Source organism: Punica granatum, chromosome 1, assembly GCF_007655135.1.
Source record: "Punica granatum isolate Tunisia-2019 chromosome 1, ASM765513v2, whole genome shotgun sequence".
NCBI classification, from domain to species: domain Eukaryota; kingdom Viridiplantae; phylum Streptophyta; class Magnoliopsida; order Myrtales; family Lythraceae; genus Punica; species Punica granatum.
The window spans coordinates 54,555,019-54,569,642 of record NC_045127.1 but is presented as its reverse complement, the minus strand read 5'-3'; the positions used below and the strand labels follow the sequence as shown (position 1 = coordinate 54,569,642).

The 14,624-nt window shown below is 37.3% G+C and overlaps 1 protein-coding gene across 3 annotated transcripts; it reads right to left on the bottom strand.

Annotated features, from left to right (window-relative positions):
- Window positions 1–721: 721 nt before the first annotated feature.
- LOC116190788 (DNA-directed RNA polymerase III subunit 2) lies at window positions 722–13,249 on the bottom strand. 3 transcript variants are annotated; one of them, XM_031520182.1, is made up of 38 exons: window positions 13,046–13,249; window positions 12,829–12,913; window positions 12,514–12,635; window positions 12,179–12,274; window positions 11,476–11,548; window positions 11,296–11,386; window positions 10,654–10,706; window positions 10,233–10,297; window positions 9,935–10,037; window positions 9,741–9,854; window positions 9,460–9,519; window positions 9,086–9,127; window positions 8,931–8,981; window positions 8,702–8,800; window positions 8,536–8,595; window positions 8,367–8,459; window positions 7,964–8,065; window positions 7,757–7,867; window positions 7,504–7,620; window positions 6,965–7,081; window positions 6,772–6,852; window positions 6,516–6,620; window positions 6,335–6,415; window positions 6,115–6,246; window positions 5,932–5,976; window positions 5,593–5,670; window positions 5,359–5,498; window positions 5,148–5,259; window positions 3,947–4,068; window positions 3,725–3,863; window positions 3,509–3,639; window positions 3,026–3,151; window positions 2,879–2,934; window positions 2,703–2,773; window positions 1,915–1,999; window positions 1,724–1,827; window positions 1,494–1,622; window positions 722–1,243 (listed from the first exon to the last, which is right to left on the bottom strand). In XM_031520182.1, exons 1-38 carry the CDS (start codon window positions 13,057–13,059, stop codon window positions 1,193–1,195), a joined length of 3,456 nt encoding a protein of 1,151 aa, XP_031376042.1. In that variant the 5' UTR covers window positions 13,060–13,249; the 3' UTR covers window positions 722–1,192. The 3 variants fall into 3 exon arrangements, with proteins under 3 accessions (XP_031376042.1, XP_031376043.1, XP_031376044.1); XM_031520183.1 differs by lacking the exons at window positions 11,476–11,548; window positions 12,514–12,635; window positions 12,829–12,913; window positions 13,046–13,249; XM_031520184.1 differs by lacking the exons at window positions 11,296–11,386; window positions 11,476–11,548; window positions 12,179–12,274; ... (1 more) ...; window positions 12,829–12,913; window positions 13,046–13,249 and having other exon boundaries at window positions 9,935–10,023.
- Between the last annotated feature and the right edge of the window lie 1,375 nt (window positions 13,250–14,624).

The following is a 14,624-nucleotide window of genomic DNA, read 5'->3' as shown; positions in this document are numbered from 1 at the left end:
TATTGAAAATAGTCAGGAAACCAGCATGTTGCACGTAATAAAACGTGAAACTATGTGCCGGCACGCATAAATAAGAAATAAAAAAGAATCAAAATCATATTGAAAAAGCAAAGATACAAACTAATACAAGAGTTAAATATATATAATAAAAAAAGAGCCGAAAAATTGGAAAAATTACGTTCATAAGGCTAATTGAACTCCCATCCACTAACCTAAAAGGCAATTATGAATAGAAAATTAAAAAAGGAAAATTTTAGAGCATGGCATAAGGTTGAGAAACTATTAATAATCAATAACCGGAAAGGAACTTCAACGACAACTCTTCGAAAACCATTACTGATCAATAACTAACATTCAATAGCAACCGAACCAAGAAGCGAAGATAAAATATAACAATTTCAATGGAGAATTCGATAATTATTGCAAAATAAAATTATACAATTGAGGTTAGTAGCACTACGTTTAGTTTGTAAATAACATTTTAAAATCAAATTTTGAAGGATTAATGTAGAGAATTTATTAATTATGAAGTTGTATTATAATAGAGTGGTATAAATATTTATGTATGGGGCCCACCCTTTAACTTATTTTGTTTCGTTGTGAGTAGAGTTAAGTTAAAGTAAGATTTTAAAATCTTATTTACAAAACAAACGAGTCTCTCTCGATTTTGAATGTACGTGATAAAACTAAATATTTATGGAAACCACGTTTTTCTACGCAATTTACACAACACAATATGATTTATATTAATTAAAAAAATAAATGATCCGTCCACAATTTGTAATCCATTAAACAATAAAAATAAAAAACTCAAAATTTTGAAAATTCGAAAAAATTCCAACCAGCAATCCCGTCATTCTGAGGCTGCGAGGCCTAGCCCAATGCTTCTGCTTTCATAGATACAATCTCACCGTCCTTCGTCAAGAACACTTATAACCGGAATGTTTCTGGCATGTAATTGTAATAAACCTGAGCCTAAGCCTATACCTATACCGACACCGCATCCACCAATAATTACCATTTGCTGGAGCTTTTCGTGATTAGCATTATGGAATTCAATTTTCTGAACCTCGATCTTTAGACTTGTGCTTGCATTTGAAGAACGGCCAGCAAATGACTTCTCGCGATCATTTTCAGAGTCTGTCCTGCAAACTCGGTGCATTGAGTGGATCTTTTGAACACATTCCCACGCTCAAGAGTCGGCCAGCTTCAGTCGTGGAATGATGTTCATCGATTGCAGTTCCTGAAGATGCAACGCCAAACAAAAATGAAATTCATTTGAAGGAATTGTTTTTCGAGAAAGATAATATTCAAGAGCCGAAAAGATACACCGACTAAAGAGTCGCAAAATGTGATGTGAAAGCAAGATACAAGTCACTAGTCTTCAAGAATGCTAGACTATTTAATTAAAGATGCAGAACCAGAGGCAAATCATTCAAAAGATCAAAATCCATCAATAATGGCATCACTTTACGGATCAAAAAAACTATTACCTGAATTAGAAGCTTGCAAGCATACGGTAGTTTCATCGTAGAGATATTGTCCCCGTTCTTGCATTTTGAACATATTCCTGTTTTCAGCTTCTGGCTGTAATAACCTAACAGCCCACAGGCCCGGCATACCTACCAAGGACGATACCATATAAGCAGCAGTCACATAGTAACAATATTTAAACTAGAGAAACTTTGAATTATAGCATGTTTTAAGTTTGAGTTCCGTTTACCTGAACCTCAAATGGATCACTGGAGATCATTAGTCGCTCGTAGATTAACATGCTTGCACCGTAAGCAATCAAACAGTCCCGTTCCATTTCTCCGACTCTCAACCCTATAATACGTATGACTATCATCAGCAAATTATGAATTTCAAGATAAAAGAGTGCCGTACATTAAAGATCAAAGGGTGATCGATGACCTCCATTTCGAGCTCTTCCTTCAGTGGGCTGTCTCGTAAGCAGTGTACGCGGGCCATTTCCTCTGGCATGCATCTTATCTAGGACCTAAAACCATCATAGATTCAATAGCATTATAAATAGCAACTGCGGGGCCTCACCCGGAAATGTTTCAAAAAATTGTTCCAAAACCCTAATTCCAAGCTTAATTTTTTTTTATTTGAAATTCAAATTCAAAATTAAATTTTAGTGAATGATATGTTCGCAATCTATTGTTTTAAGAATTTTATAGAACAGTGTGATCAGAAGCAGGAAACCGAACAGATTGTTTTTCTTAAATTTGTGCTTCAGACAAGTTCTTAGAGACTGTTAAAGAACAGTGTCCAATGAGTATCTGCCAAGCACACCACAAGTACTCTTCTGTTTATAACAGCAGAAACAAAAATCACTTCACCTTGGGCAGCGAAGAGAACAACACTGTGAAGATTGAAATTTACCGATTAAAAAAATCCCCTTGCAAATCTGTGGAAAACTGGTAGGCTGTACTAAAAATGCAGAATTTTCTTTTTACTTTTTACTTTTTACTTTTTCTGCCTAGTACAGATTTACCTGCTATATATAACTAATCAGTAATCAGATCACAGACGAAAAGAAAGATGTTATGTTGAAATTCATTTATACTAAAAGACGCAACCAAGTCTGGATCAAAGAGCTGATCGAAAAATTAGATTCTTAAAGGCTTTAGTAATAAACAGTAAATAAGAAGGTTTGCTAAATTAAGATGAAAATGAAAGAGACGAGGAGAACTAACCATATGTTTTAACTTCTGATAGTATATTGGGCCCATGAAGATATAAGCTTGGAGCGGGCAACCAGTTATACCTGGAAAACCACTCACAATCACTAAGGAGATTCTCGTAAAAAGTCTGAGCATATAGAAAACAGGAAAGGTTGATCTCAGCAGTCCGCAGAAATTTTGAGTATAACCTGAATACAGAAAATCCTTCCCGTTATAGCTGAATCCATGCTTTACAAGAGTTTCACTATAACCAACCAAAGAAAAGGATAATGAACTACTAATCTCTGAGTAACTAAAAAGAAGATGGAAAAATGAGCATCTCCTAGTTTAGACACCTTATAGATTCAACTGTGTCTGCATGACCGCTTGGTTCACCAAAGGCACTCCCATAGTGAAACCGGCCACACGAAACTCCAGCTTTGCTGCCGAGAAGCTCTATCATCTTGCCAACTGTCATCCGACTGATGAAAAGGAGCACACAATTACTTCCTCAGAGACAATAATGTTACTGGGGCTCATCAATACCAATAGGTATATCAAGATTAAGCTAACTTTAACGACTCAATCACATCAATCATTATCAGATACTCAAGCACGCAGCAAAAGAAATTCTAGGGTGATGGTGCCAAGTTTTATGGTAACAATTTTCAACAGAACAGTCCACATAAATTTCATGGAGATCATTTGCGGTCTTCATCAGATGTTCCACCCGGGTGTTTCATCAAAAACTCAATTTAAGAACTCAAAGCTGAACAAACAAGAGACAGACGATGAAGTGTCAATTCTTTAATGCACATTTTGATCTAGGGGCCCATCACCTTGGAAATCCATGAGGATTCATAATCAAATCAGGGCAAATCCCGCGCTCAGAAAAGGGGAAGTCTTCCTGTTGAACAATGGTTCCACAAACACCCTTTTGCCCATGTCTGCTGCTAAATTTGTCTCCAACCTACGAAAAATACGCAGAAAGTTGATCCCAAACCAGAGAGAAGTGAATCATTCGCACTTGATACCAGACTGTACAGCAATCACACCTCCGGTCGACGGGTTTGTCGGATTATGAATTTGATGGACAGATTGTTATTTTTATCAGAACAAAGAGTCACCCGATCCACTACACAAGGTTCCCCCCCACCAGCGCCCTTGTAAATTTCTCGATTAGGCCGATAGTCTCTGTACATAATTGCAAAAGTGAGCAGCAAGATATTAGTATAAGTCTGTCTGTACATCATAGACTGAGGTATGCAATAACTTACATGTCTTGAAGACCAGTCATTGTTGCATTGCCCTTTGTTATCAAGGGAGTTTCCTTGTTAACATAGATATCGCCTGCTTTAATAATTTCTCCTGGTGCAGCGATTCCATCATCATCTAAAATCTACACGAAGAAACATGTAGAAGTCCATGAAAAATAAAGGCATACAGGAACAATTGAAAGAATAAATTCAACGTGTCATTTTGAAGCATTAGCATATAAAATTTTTATAGACATTAGATTCTCCGCATGCCAAGACTCTCATTGCTTGGCAAAGATTCAGAAAACATTAAGGCCCCGTTTGAAATTTGGGTTTGATTTTAAAATTGTGATTTTGATTTTAAGTCTACCCATAACAAAACAAATTACACTCATCAAAGTCAAAATAATGGGCCCCACCCATAAATATTTACACCACTCCATTTTAATACAACTCCATAATTACAATATTCTCAAATGAATGTGGGCCCGCAAGTTTGACCAAATACTCCGTAAAATCACAATCAAAGTTAAGTTAAAACCAAACCTAAATTTCAAACGCCACCTAAGCCTTTTGGTAGAACTCTGAAGAGATTCCAGTTCCTGATCTACTACTGGCAGAGACCTACTCCAAAATTTGATACATATTTCAACTAGAATAGGGATACCAAATGGAGTCCCATGTCTCAGAGGTTCCAGAACAGGGAGTACTCCTAAATCCACTAAATAGCCATTCTTGATACTAGGAATGGATATTCAAATCTGTAGCTGATATCTTTAAAAAAACCAACCTCTCCATTGGTGGAAGCCACGATCACCACTAGTAATGGAATCAGCCTTAAAAGGCTGCCTAGCTAGGAACCTCGAAATTGTTTGAGGATTAAATCCGGCCCTCAAGTTTGGCCAATTTACGTCGGAATGAATAGCCTCAATCTGGCCCATTCACAGGGTCATTGTGGTTTTAGTGGAGCTCAGCGTGGCCTTGTGAGACCAAATTTTAGATGAAGCAGCCTCCATTAGGACACCCAGGTATTCTATTATTCTACTTCAGATCCTTACAAGTCAATTCCGTGGCACCAAAAACTTCTGAGAAGCTAAATCTGTCTCCTCAGTTACTCATCAATTACTTTTCAAATCAATCTGTCACATTATCTACCAGTTCCATTCGATGCAACAAAAACATGCTTTAAATCCACATAAATTTGCAAATAAGAAGAGAATACCTTCATCTTTTCCCATTCAATGTCTCCTCTATTATTAGGATCAGGTTTTCTTCTGGGCCGAAGTATTCTGTCTGCTGTCATGGTGTCATACTTCTGACTAACAGCGGTATACCTTGTCAATTTAGAGCAAGTTTTAGTAAGAAGGGAGACAGGAACTTCAGTCAGGAAAAGAAACAAATTGAACAGTTTATCTAGACATGAAGACACATACTTTTTCATTACAATACAGCGACCAAAACCACGGTCCAAGGATGACTTGTTCATGACAATTGCATCTTCTATGTCGTAGCCACTGTAACTCATCACAGCAACAGTTGCATTCTGCCCTGCCCCGAGCTTATCATATCCAATCTAAAAGACATAAAATTGAAGTTTTATTCGTTAGAAATTTAAAGGGGAATTAGCATGTTTTCATTTTGGAGGTCATTAAGTTCAATATACTTACCAGCTCGATTGTCCGTGTTGTCAGTAGGGGTCGTTGAGGATAAACCAGCAGATACAATAATGAATCCATCCGAAGCAACTGAAGAAACCCAATGTTTATAAGCACGCATGCAAATGATTAGGTTATATGATCCGAGATAAAGCGTGTGTGCAAAAGAAACTTTGGCTGGTTACAACATTAACCGAAGTTTCAACATATTTCTGGCATTATAAAGCATCTTCAAGAATGACGGATACAAAAAGAAGGGGGCTGATGCAACAAATTCAAGCCAGACATGAGATAAAAATTAGAATTTCAAGTTCAGCAAGTGAATAATACATGGAATAAAAAGAGACGAACCTGATTATATGCAATATTTCCCATAGCTTGCTTCCCCATGGCACACTGTACAGTACGAACGCTCTTAAGTAAAAATTGTAAGGGTCTAAATCATAGGATAAAATCAAGGCAGCACTTTAAAGCAAGGCCATGCCAGTTTCTTGCTGTTAAAGATAAAAAAAAAACAAAATAAAGAAAGAGAACCTGGTAAGTGTTTCTGGGGGACTGATTATGATGAGGGAAGGGGATCAGTCCAGCACAGACGCCTAAGATAGTGAACGGCTCTATCTCAATATGAGTTGTCTCTGGTGTAGCCTCCCCTTCGTACAATGCAATCTGCATTGTTCCGCAGTGCAAGCAATCAGTTATATATTACACATAATCTCAAACCATTCGAGAAATGGAGGCCATAAAATTAACAAACCAGAGCATTGTTCTCCTCATTAACATCAAGATATTCGACTAAACCATCTCGCAGAAAATCATTGAATGTGCGGACCCCGTCCTTCAATTGGACAAGAGAATAATTAGTCTGGAATCAGAAGAAGACAGAAGAGAAAAAGCATGTGCTAAGGTTTACTATTGGAAGTATAAAATGCACTTACTGCCAGCTCCTTCATATGATGTGCTTTAATCCTTGAGATACCCTTGTCCGCAATAACAAGTGGACGACAAACCCGACCTCCATCAGAAGCAATGTAGACACAACGCTGGCAATTTTTCCCCCAAAGGTCAGATAGCCACAAATATCAGGAAAACATTCAAATTTTTTTTACAAGGTTATATAACATTCATGCTCAGGAGGCAAAAAGATAATTGATCTCATGGAAATATGTAATTTACAATAAGAAAACAATTTACCTGCTTCTCATTAACAAAAACACTAACAAACTCGCCAACTTTGCCAGCTCTTCGTAATTTCCTGAGGGCACTAGCAAATCTCTGAAAAAGAAAGCAATAATTGAGACATAATGGATAGGAATCACAACCACAAGTGAAAATGTTTCGGCAAATAAGACCAACTGCATTTGTAGGAACCAAGTGGGAAAGATACCTGAGGCCTTCTATGCTTGCCCAAAATGAGCCCATTAAATATAATCAAAAAAGAATTTGGGCTGTGGAGCTCTTCACCAGATAGTAATTCCAAGTCTTCAACGCCCATGGCGTAGCACTATAACAATCATTAGAACTTATTATGACACTGCATGAACCTGGATCATAAATCTGCAGCCAGCTTAATAACTAGGAAAAAAGACACTTTTGGTCTTCAACCTTTAGAGTTTTTGTCGTTTGGGTCCTAATTTTTTTTTTGTCATTCTTGTCCTCAACCTTTTGCTTTTTTGCCACATTAGTCCTACCGTCTACTTTTCTGTTAAAAAACCCATGTTCCGTCAAAAAAATTTAATTTTTAAAACGATTATAATTTGTGAAACTTTAAAAAAAAAAAATTATACAAAATTTGAAATTAAAAAAATTGCTAAAGGAAAAAAAAGGAAACAGCAGATAGGGGCGGGCACGCCCCCACCCCCCCCCCCCCCCCCCCCCCCCCCCCCCCCCCAATTACTAGCTAAGTATTATATAAAAGGGAATTACCAGAGAGATCAAGGGACCCTCCTCTTGATCAGTTGTGACATGAGTCATCAAAGCCAAGTTCTTCACCAATCCACAAGCCTCACCTTCTGGAGTGTCACATGGACATAGCATTCCCCACTGCCACCAAAAAAGTCTCGGATATTAATTTAATTTAAGCTACAGGAGCATATGATTATTAGCATATATCAAATTGAAAAGCTAAAAGAGTTGGGCAAAATCACAGTTCAGAGATAATCAATACAGCTATCATTACCTGACTAGGCTGCAAAGCCCTCGGCCCACTGACTTTTCTTGATTTCTCAAATTGTGGTGACACTCTCGTCACATGGCCTAATGATCCTATAAAGGATAGCCTTGCCAGTACCTTCAAACACAGGATTTTCTAATCGTTACCAAAACTATGACAGCAGCAGCATTGTATCAAAAGGGGATAAAGGAAAAGGAAGGGAGTGGAAAAAACCTGTGACATTCCTTTTCTGTGCATCTTAAACCGTTTGACATCCCAATTTCCAGTTGAGAGTGCCCTTTCTAAACCATGAGTTATATTATCTCTAATTATCAACTGCAAAAGAGGCGTTGAACTTAAACTTCAATTAAATCTAGACAATAGAAAGTATGATAGGGAAATAAAGATTCATCAAGTTCCCTTCAGTCAAGAAAACGAGAATACAACTCAGATGAAACTAAAAATAATGTGAAGACCAGAAATTGAATCCTAGATTTAACTCCTTTTATGTTTATTTTCTGAGAATTAAGAATTCAAATACTTTGGCAGATGATATTTATATGACAATATCAATCAAGAGAATATAAAGAAAATGCAAGAGGGTGTTCCAACAGAGAATGCAAGATCCACCACATACCATGGAAAAGTCGAATTTGCTAGACCTGCTACTCCTCGATAGAGTAGCATCTGCATTCTTCTGGGCATCACTAATCATACTCTTGAACAAATCCTACAACAAGAATAAAACATATGAAGAAGAATGTACACTTCCTGGAAGAATGATTAACTTAGTAAACAGCAAATACCTCAAAAAGCAGAGAGATCAACTGGCCAGATAACTCCAACCGCTTGTTTCCCACGTAATCCTTAAAAGTAAGCAGAGGAAGCATTCAATCCATCACTCAACACATTGGTTGGGGCGGGGTGGTAGGGAGGGACTTTGTGAAATTAGACGAATAACAAATCACAAACCTTGTCATCCATTGCATCTTTATTCAAAATTGCCTCCATCATACGCCTTAGCATAACAGCAACATATATGCACTTGGGACGATAATTATTCTTATTTACCTATAGTAAATTTAAAGAAAATTTTACCTCAGTGCCAGAAGAGAAAGAGGAAAAAAGACAAAAGTTCACTATAAGTGGAAGTTAAACCTAAAAACTGTTTGAAGAGATAGCATGAAAAAGTGGACCATACCCGAACATTTGCAAGGAATACATCACGAAGTAGGGACAAAGCTCTGCCTTCCTGTCCATGATATATATAAATTTGGTGTCAATAACAGGGAAGATGACCGTAAGGTAATTCAAGCAATAATGTCTAGCATTTGCAAATTGCAAGTATGGAAAAACCTTCGAAGATGGAAAAGTTTCATATGGCTGCTGCTTCTTAACCTGCCACAACAAACAATTTATGAGCCAAATTGATTTCCCCAGACAACAAAGTCACATGACTAAGCATCTTCATCAATTCACATCCAGCATTAGATTATTTTTTGAGTTAGTTGTCAACTCTATGCAAATCTAAATGAACCTGGACAAGCATCACATCAAACACTATATGTGAATGAGTGAGATTGAGATATTTTAAGAGAGGCAATTCATAACCAAATCAATGCCAAACATTTTGATCGAAAGGTGCAGAATCCTTGTTATATAAAGATCCTATTTTCTTTTGACATTACAAGTCGGGCACGAAGTTCAAGACAGGAAAACACACAACAAACCTTCTCCCCAAGGTGCTCAAGCGCTTGTGGTTGTGTATATATGCCAAGGCTGGCACATTCCTGCAATGAAGATAAATTGGTCAGAAGAACTACACATATTGTTCAAGGTTCTATGCTCGAAGAGAACCACGGTTGGTAATACATCTATGACAAAAATCATGCTATTTATTATCCTCCATATTCAAGCTCAAAGCAGCATAATTATCTTTCACATTTAGATCTAAGAAATAATCCATCAGAAAAATGATTTCTTTCTGAAACATGAAAAGCACAAAAATTACCTCAATTGAAGAAAGAAGGAGAGCACCATATCTGGGATCCCTTCCTATCATTTGAACAACCTCTTGGTCGCTTTCCATTCCCATTGCCTTCATCACTATCATGATGGGAATATTCTGTAACAGAGATAAGAAACAGAAACTTAAACACTTTGAAAGAATATAATGGGGGATGGAGAACATATCCATTTTACTACCTTTGTGAATTGATTGAGCTGCAGATACATCTTCTCCTTTTCCATAACAATGATTGTTTTGCTTTTTGTTGACTCAGTGCTACTCGTAACTGATGCAATTATACTACAAAAGTTAAGAAGAGAAAGAGGGGATAAGCAAATATTTATTGCAGGAAAAATGTATTAGGACTGCAATTGAAGTACATGAGATCAGTAGTGATGTGCTGAACTATGATGGAAACAGTGTTGGCACCAAAGTCCTAACATGAAGCAAAAATCTAGGAGTAGGGATAACATTATGACAGAGCAGAATACTTACTTTCCCTTCCTGTCAGTGTCAATAATTATTCTGTTCTTTGATAATTGTTCTTGTATAAGAATCACCTGGAAAATAAATAATGTACAGCCGGTGAACAATTATTGACTAAAGGATCGCTCTGGAATAATTTAGTGAACCAACTTGATGGAAGAAAACTTTATACTCAATTCACTATTTAGGGGTAGGGGCTGGGGATAATCAGAATACTGGGCAGGTGACGCTTCAATGTCAGCAAACCCAAGTGAATGATAATGATAGTACAACAAATTGGAAGAATGGTGGCATAACTGATGTGTATATGCCACTATTTTGCTATTTTAACTGAACCAGGAGAGGGGACAAAAAGGTGGAAAGAAGAAAGCCACAAATTAACACTTATACTTTAAAACATTGGGATAGCAAAACTCCAGAACACTTTTACCTTTTCAGTTCCTTTAACTACGAAATATCCTCCAGGGTCCAAGGGGCACTCACCTATAGCCAAAATCAAATAGTCACTTTCCCATAAAGGACTAGTAAATTGAAGTTTCCCATATTATTAAGGGTTCACCGTACAACACGATATTTTGAAAATTTTCACCACAGCACATATCGTCATAATTTCACCAAATCGCACGAAATTTTGAAATTTTTTCTCGGCATAGCACGAAATGCAATAATTTCACCATATGGCAGAAAATTTCAAAAAAAATTCATGGCATTGCACGACGTTAGTTTTCCATCAATGACCTAACGGAGATCTGACGTGGCCGACATTGTTGGCGCACCCTTGTTCATCCCAGCCATACACGGCCACATCAGCTCTTTGTTAGGTTATAGACGGAAAACTAATATCGTGCTATGCCATGAAAATATTTTGAAATTTTGTGCCACGCGATGGAATTATTGCATTTCGTGCTATGCCGTGAAAAAATTTCAAAATATCGTGCGATTTGGTGAAATTATGACGATATGTGCTATGTGGTGAAAATTTTCAAAATATCGTATTGTCCGGTGAAATTAATCCTATTATTAATTCAAGACTAAAATAGAGAAACAAGCTGTCTAAGTCATGCATGCAAACCAAGCCTGGCAAGTTCCGCTTCATCTTTCCCATATAAGACACAGCAACAACTTCGAAGCATGATGGGCATTCTCCCAATGGTAACATTATTCTGCAAATTTAAACATCTCAGCAAAAGTGAACAAATCAGATGCATAACTAATTAACACTCAAAAAGGTCATCAGTTTGCCTCTGCATACCCTTGATATTGTGTTATATTCTCCACGACTTCCTTTTGTATACTCTATGTCTACCAATATTGGAGCAGCATACCTAGATTGTAAAGGACGCCGACGTGATTAATACGTGAACTTTTAAAGTGGGATTAGACAGGCCAAAAATTTTAGGAGAGTGATTACAAAACAATCAAAGTGGAAACCAAGATTTTTGCTGGCAGTGAGGAAAGGATCCATATATAGGCAACATCTATTTTACAATGTCCTGAGAATGGTCCTCCACAATTTAAAGATTCTATTGATGGCTCTCCAAGCTGAAACAAATGACTGATGACACTCACAACGTGAAGGAATCAATGGACCGTGAGAAGAGCAGTTCACAAGAAGGAAAACCTTGAACTGCAAATTGAAATTATAGAGCATCTGGCAAACAGTGTAAATCACTAGAAAAAATAAAGACTAAAGAGAAAAGAAACCTTTCGTCCCTGAAAAATGATTTTGATAACTGTTTTAAAAATGTTTTATAAACGGTAAGTACTGGTTTTCATCCACAAACAATGTCCAGACGAACATTAAGTCTCTAAGATGGCATTGCACCTATACACTCATGTAATTCTCTCATTTTAATCAATTGAAGAGTGAGAGCTCTGCTAATTACTAAACCAATGAAGGTAGCAGGGAAAAAAAAGAGCCCCAACATAAGATGTAAGCAGCATAGAGGACATACGTCATGTCAGTTAAACGACATTTCTGAGGAGAGAGATCATCAACAACGCCATCCCCCATTGCAATGGTTGGGTTCCCAATCCTGACATCTTTGAACCTACACCAATTTGAGAAGAGACGTCTCAGTTAGTACTTTACCTTTTTCGTTCGACTTAGTTTTCTCTTCAGAGTTAATGAATACTAGTCCAACTTTTGCAATAAAATTGCATCCATTCTTATAGCTAAAGCAATAAGAAAAACAAACTAAATCTGATATCTCGGCACCACCCCTACAGCAGCCCTTTCCTTATAACTCTGATGGAAGAAGAAGCTTAAAACGCATAACAGAACAGTCACCTGAGATAAAGATTCGGATCGACGTTGGATACAATACGATCATTAGCGCGGACAATCTTCTGTATGTCGGTATTCACGAAATAATTGAATGAATCCAAATGTTGCTTCACTAGCCCCCTCACCTAGAATTCCAAAAGAGCACATCATAATATTACTAATCACGTTATCTAGCAGACAATGCTTCTTCAACCAGAAGAAAGTCAGGCAAAACCCGGAACACGACACAATGTGGGCTAAAAACACGAGTAGTGGCATCACGAACTGAAAAACCAATTCCACGAGCTCACGCGAATTGCTTATAATTAATTGATGTACCTTCAAGAACTCAGGAACAAGCTGGAACTTATCAACAGCAGACTTTATGGGGGCAGCTGCTTTCCGATAATCGATATCCGGGAACCTGAAAGAACGAAGGATATTGAGAATCCAAGACGGCCCAGAAGGAGAAAACCCGGAAAACCCGAGCTACTACAACGATATCCCGGCAGGAAAATGACGAGCTGTGAAGTGAAGGGAGAAGAGAGGCGTTTACACTTTGTTATGCATCCTCGCTCTCCGCTTGATGTATCCACAGAAGGGTTTTGTATGAACAAGGCTGTGGACGACGATGAAGAAGAATGTGCGCAGAGAGCAATCAACAGGGGCCTTCAGCGATCACAGAACAGCAGACAGCCTTTCTTCCATCTGCGTGCTACGCTACGATGACTATACGCTTCCACTGCTCAGAGATATAATTATAAACCGCCCCAAAACCCTCGAGTTTTTAATTTTTATTTTCTCTTCTTCTTTTTATTTTTTCCTTTCTTTTTTTATTTAATATAAATTCGCGCTAATAAAATTTCCCTCCGGGCCGACTTCAGCTTGACTAGAATATGGGCCTGGCCCATATATTATACGGATCGAGTATAAAGAAACCACATGAGCCGCGCTGATATAATCTCAATTTTAGAATTTTTATTTATACCCAAAATAAGATGGTGTTTGTTCACTTTAATTAAGTGTTTAATTTATTTTTCAGCACTTGATTGGATTTAACTTGTTTATTTAGCGCCAAAAAAAAGACGACTTAATAATAAGTTAAGTCTAAAAAGCACTTACGAAGCAATCGAAGAAGGGATGTGGAGTGGACCAGTGGTCGACCTTGCCTAGCCGATGATTGCCGGGATTTAAGCCACCATCGCCTGTGGCTTCTCCCTCTCTCTCTTATGGGAGGAGATCCAAGTGTTAGTATACAAAAAAAAAAGTTTGAAATTTCAGTACTTATTTCTCCAAACAATTTTGACTTAATCATTTAAGTACTTAATTTTTAGTCCAAGCAAATAAACATTACCTAAGCGTATTGCATTATGAATTATTTTTAATTTACTTATTACATTTTAAAGATAAATGCAATATTGGATCATGTATGAAAAATATATATGTAAATTTCGATAACATTTCCTGTAGTTTATTAAATAACCAACAACATATCCTCCTTTAAAGTTAGCCACACACCACTCCTCATTTCGCTGCATGATATTAAGAGTACTAGTTTTTGCCATGTGTATGCCCTATCACCGTGCTTTATCCAATTTATTCGAACTCGAATCTAACCTGATTTTGGTGATTGAGAAACAGGAAGGAGTATATATTATATAAAATCGGATCAGATTCAGTTCGGTTCGAATTTGGTGACAGGGCATTCATGTGTCCAAAACTAACTCTTAGTATCATGTCAGGTGAAGGAGTGGTGATGTGTAGTTGATTTTGAAAAAAAGGAGGTGTCGCTAGTCATTTAATAAACTATATGAGGTGTTGTCGAAATTTACCATAGGAAAAAGAAAAAGGATTGTGTATTATCTTGGTAAGGAAAATAGAGAAAAAAGACAGGTGAGACAGAGAGTGGAGAGAGTGGAGGGAGTGTGGGAGAGAATCGTGAGAGGTAGAAGAAGTAGGGGGATAGTTATGGCAGTTTACGATAGTGCTTATGGCTCATATTTTTATATTTTATATTTTTGAATGGGCAATTTTGGAAATTGAATGCTTAGATATTACTCATGGCTCGTACCATTTGAATGGGCAATTTTGGAAATTAAATGTTACGCCATTAACTGTCTCTCATATAAGCACTT

Bases quoted from the DNA above. Each gene is read 5' to 3' on its own strand.
- LOC116190788 (XM_031520182.1), bottom strand. The intron at 12,636-12,828 runs GTACATCAATTA...TTGGAATTCTAG, and splicing joins TTGTTCCTGAGTTCTTGAAG to GTGAGGGGGCTAGTGAAGCA. The intron at 10,038-10,232 runs GTAAGTATTCTG...TAACTTTTGTAG, and splicing joins GACACTGACAGGAAGGGAAA to TATAATTGCATCAGTTACGA.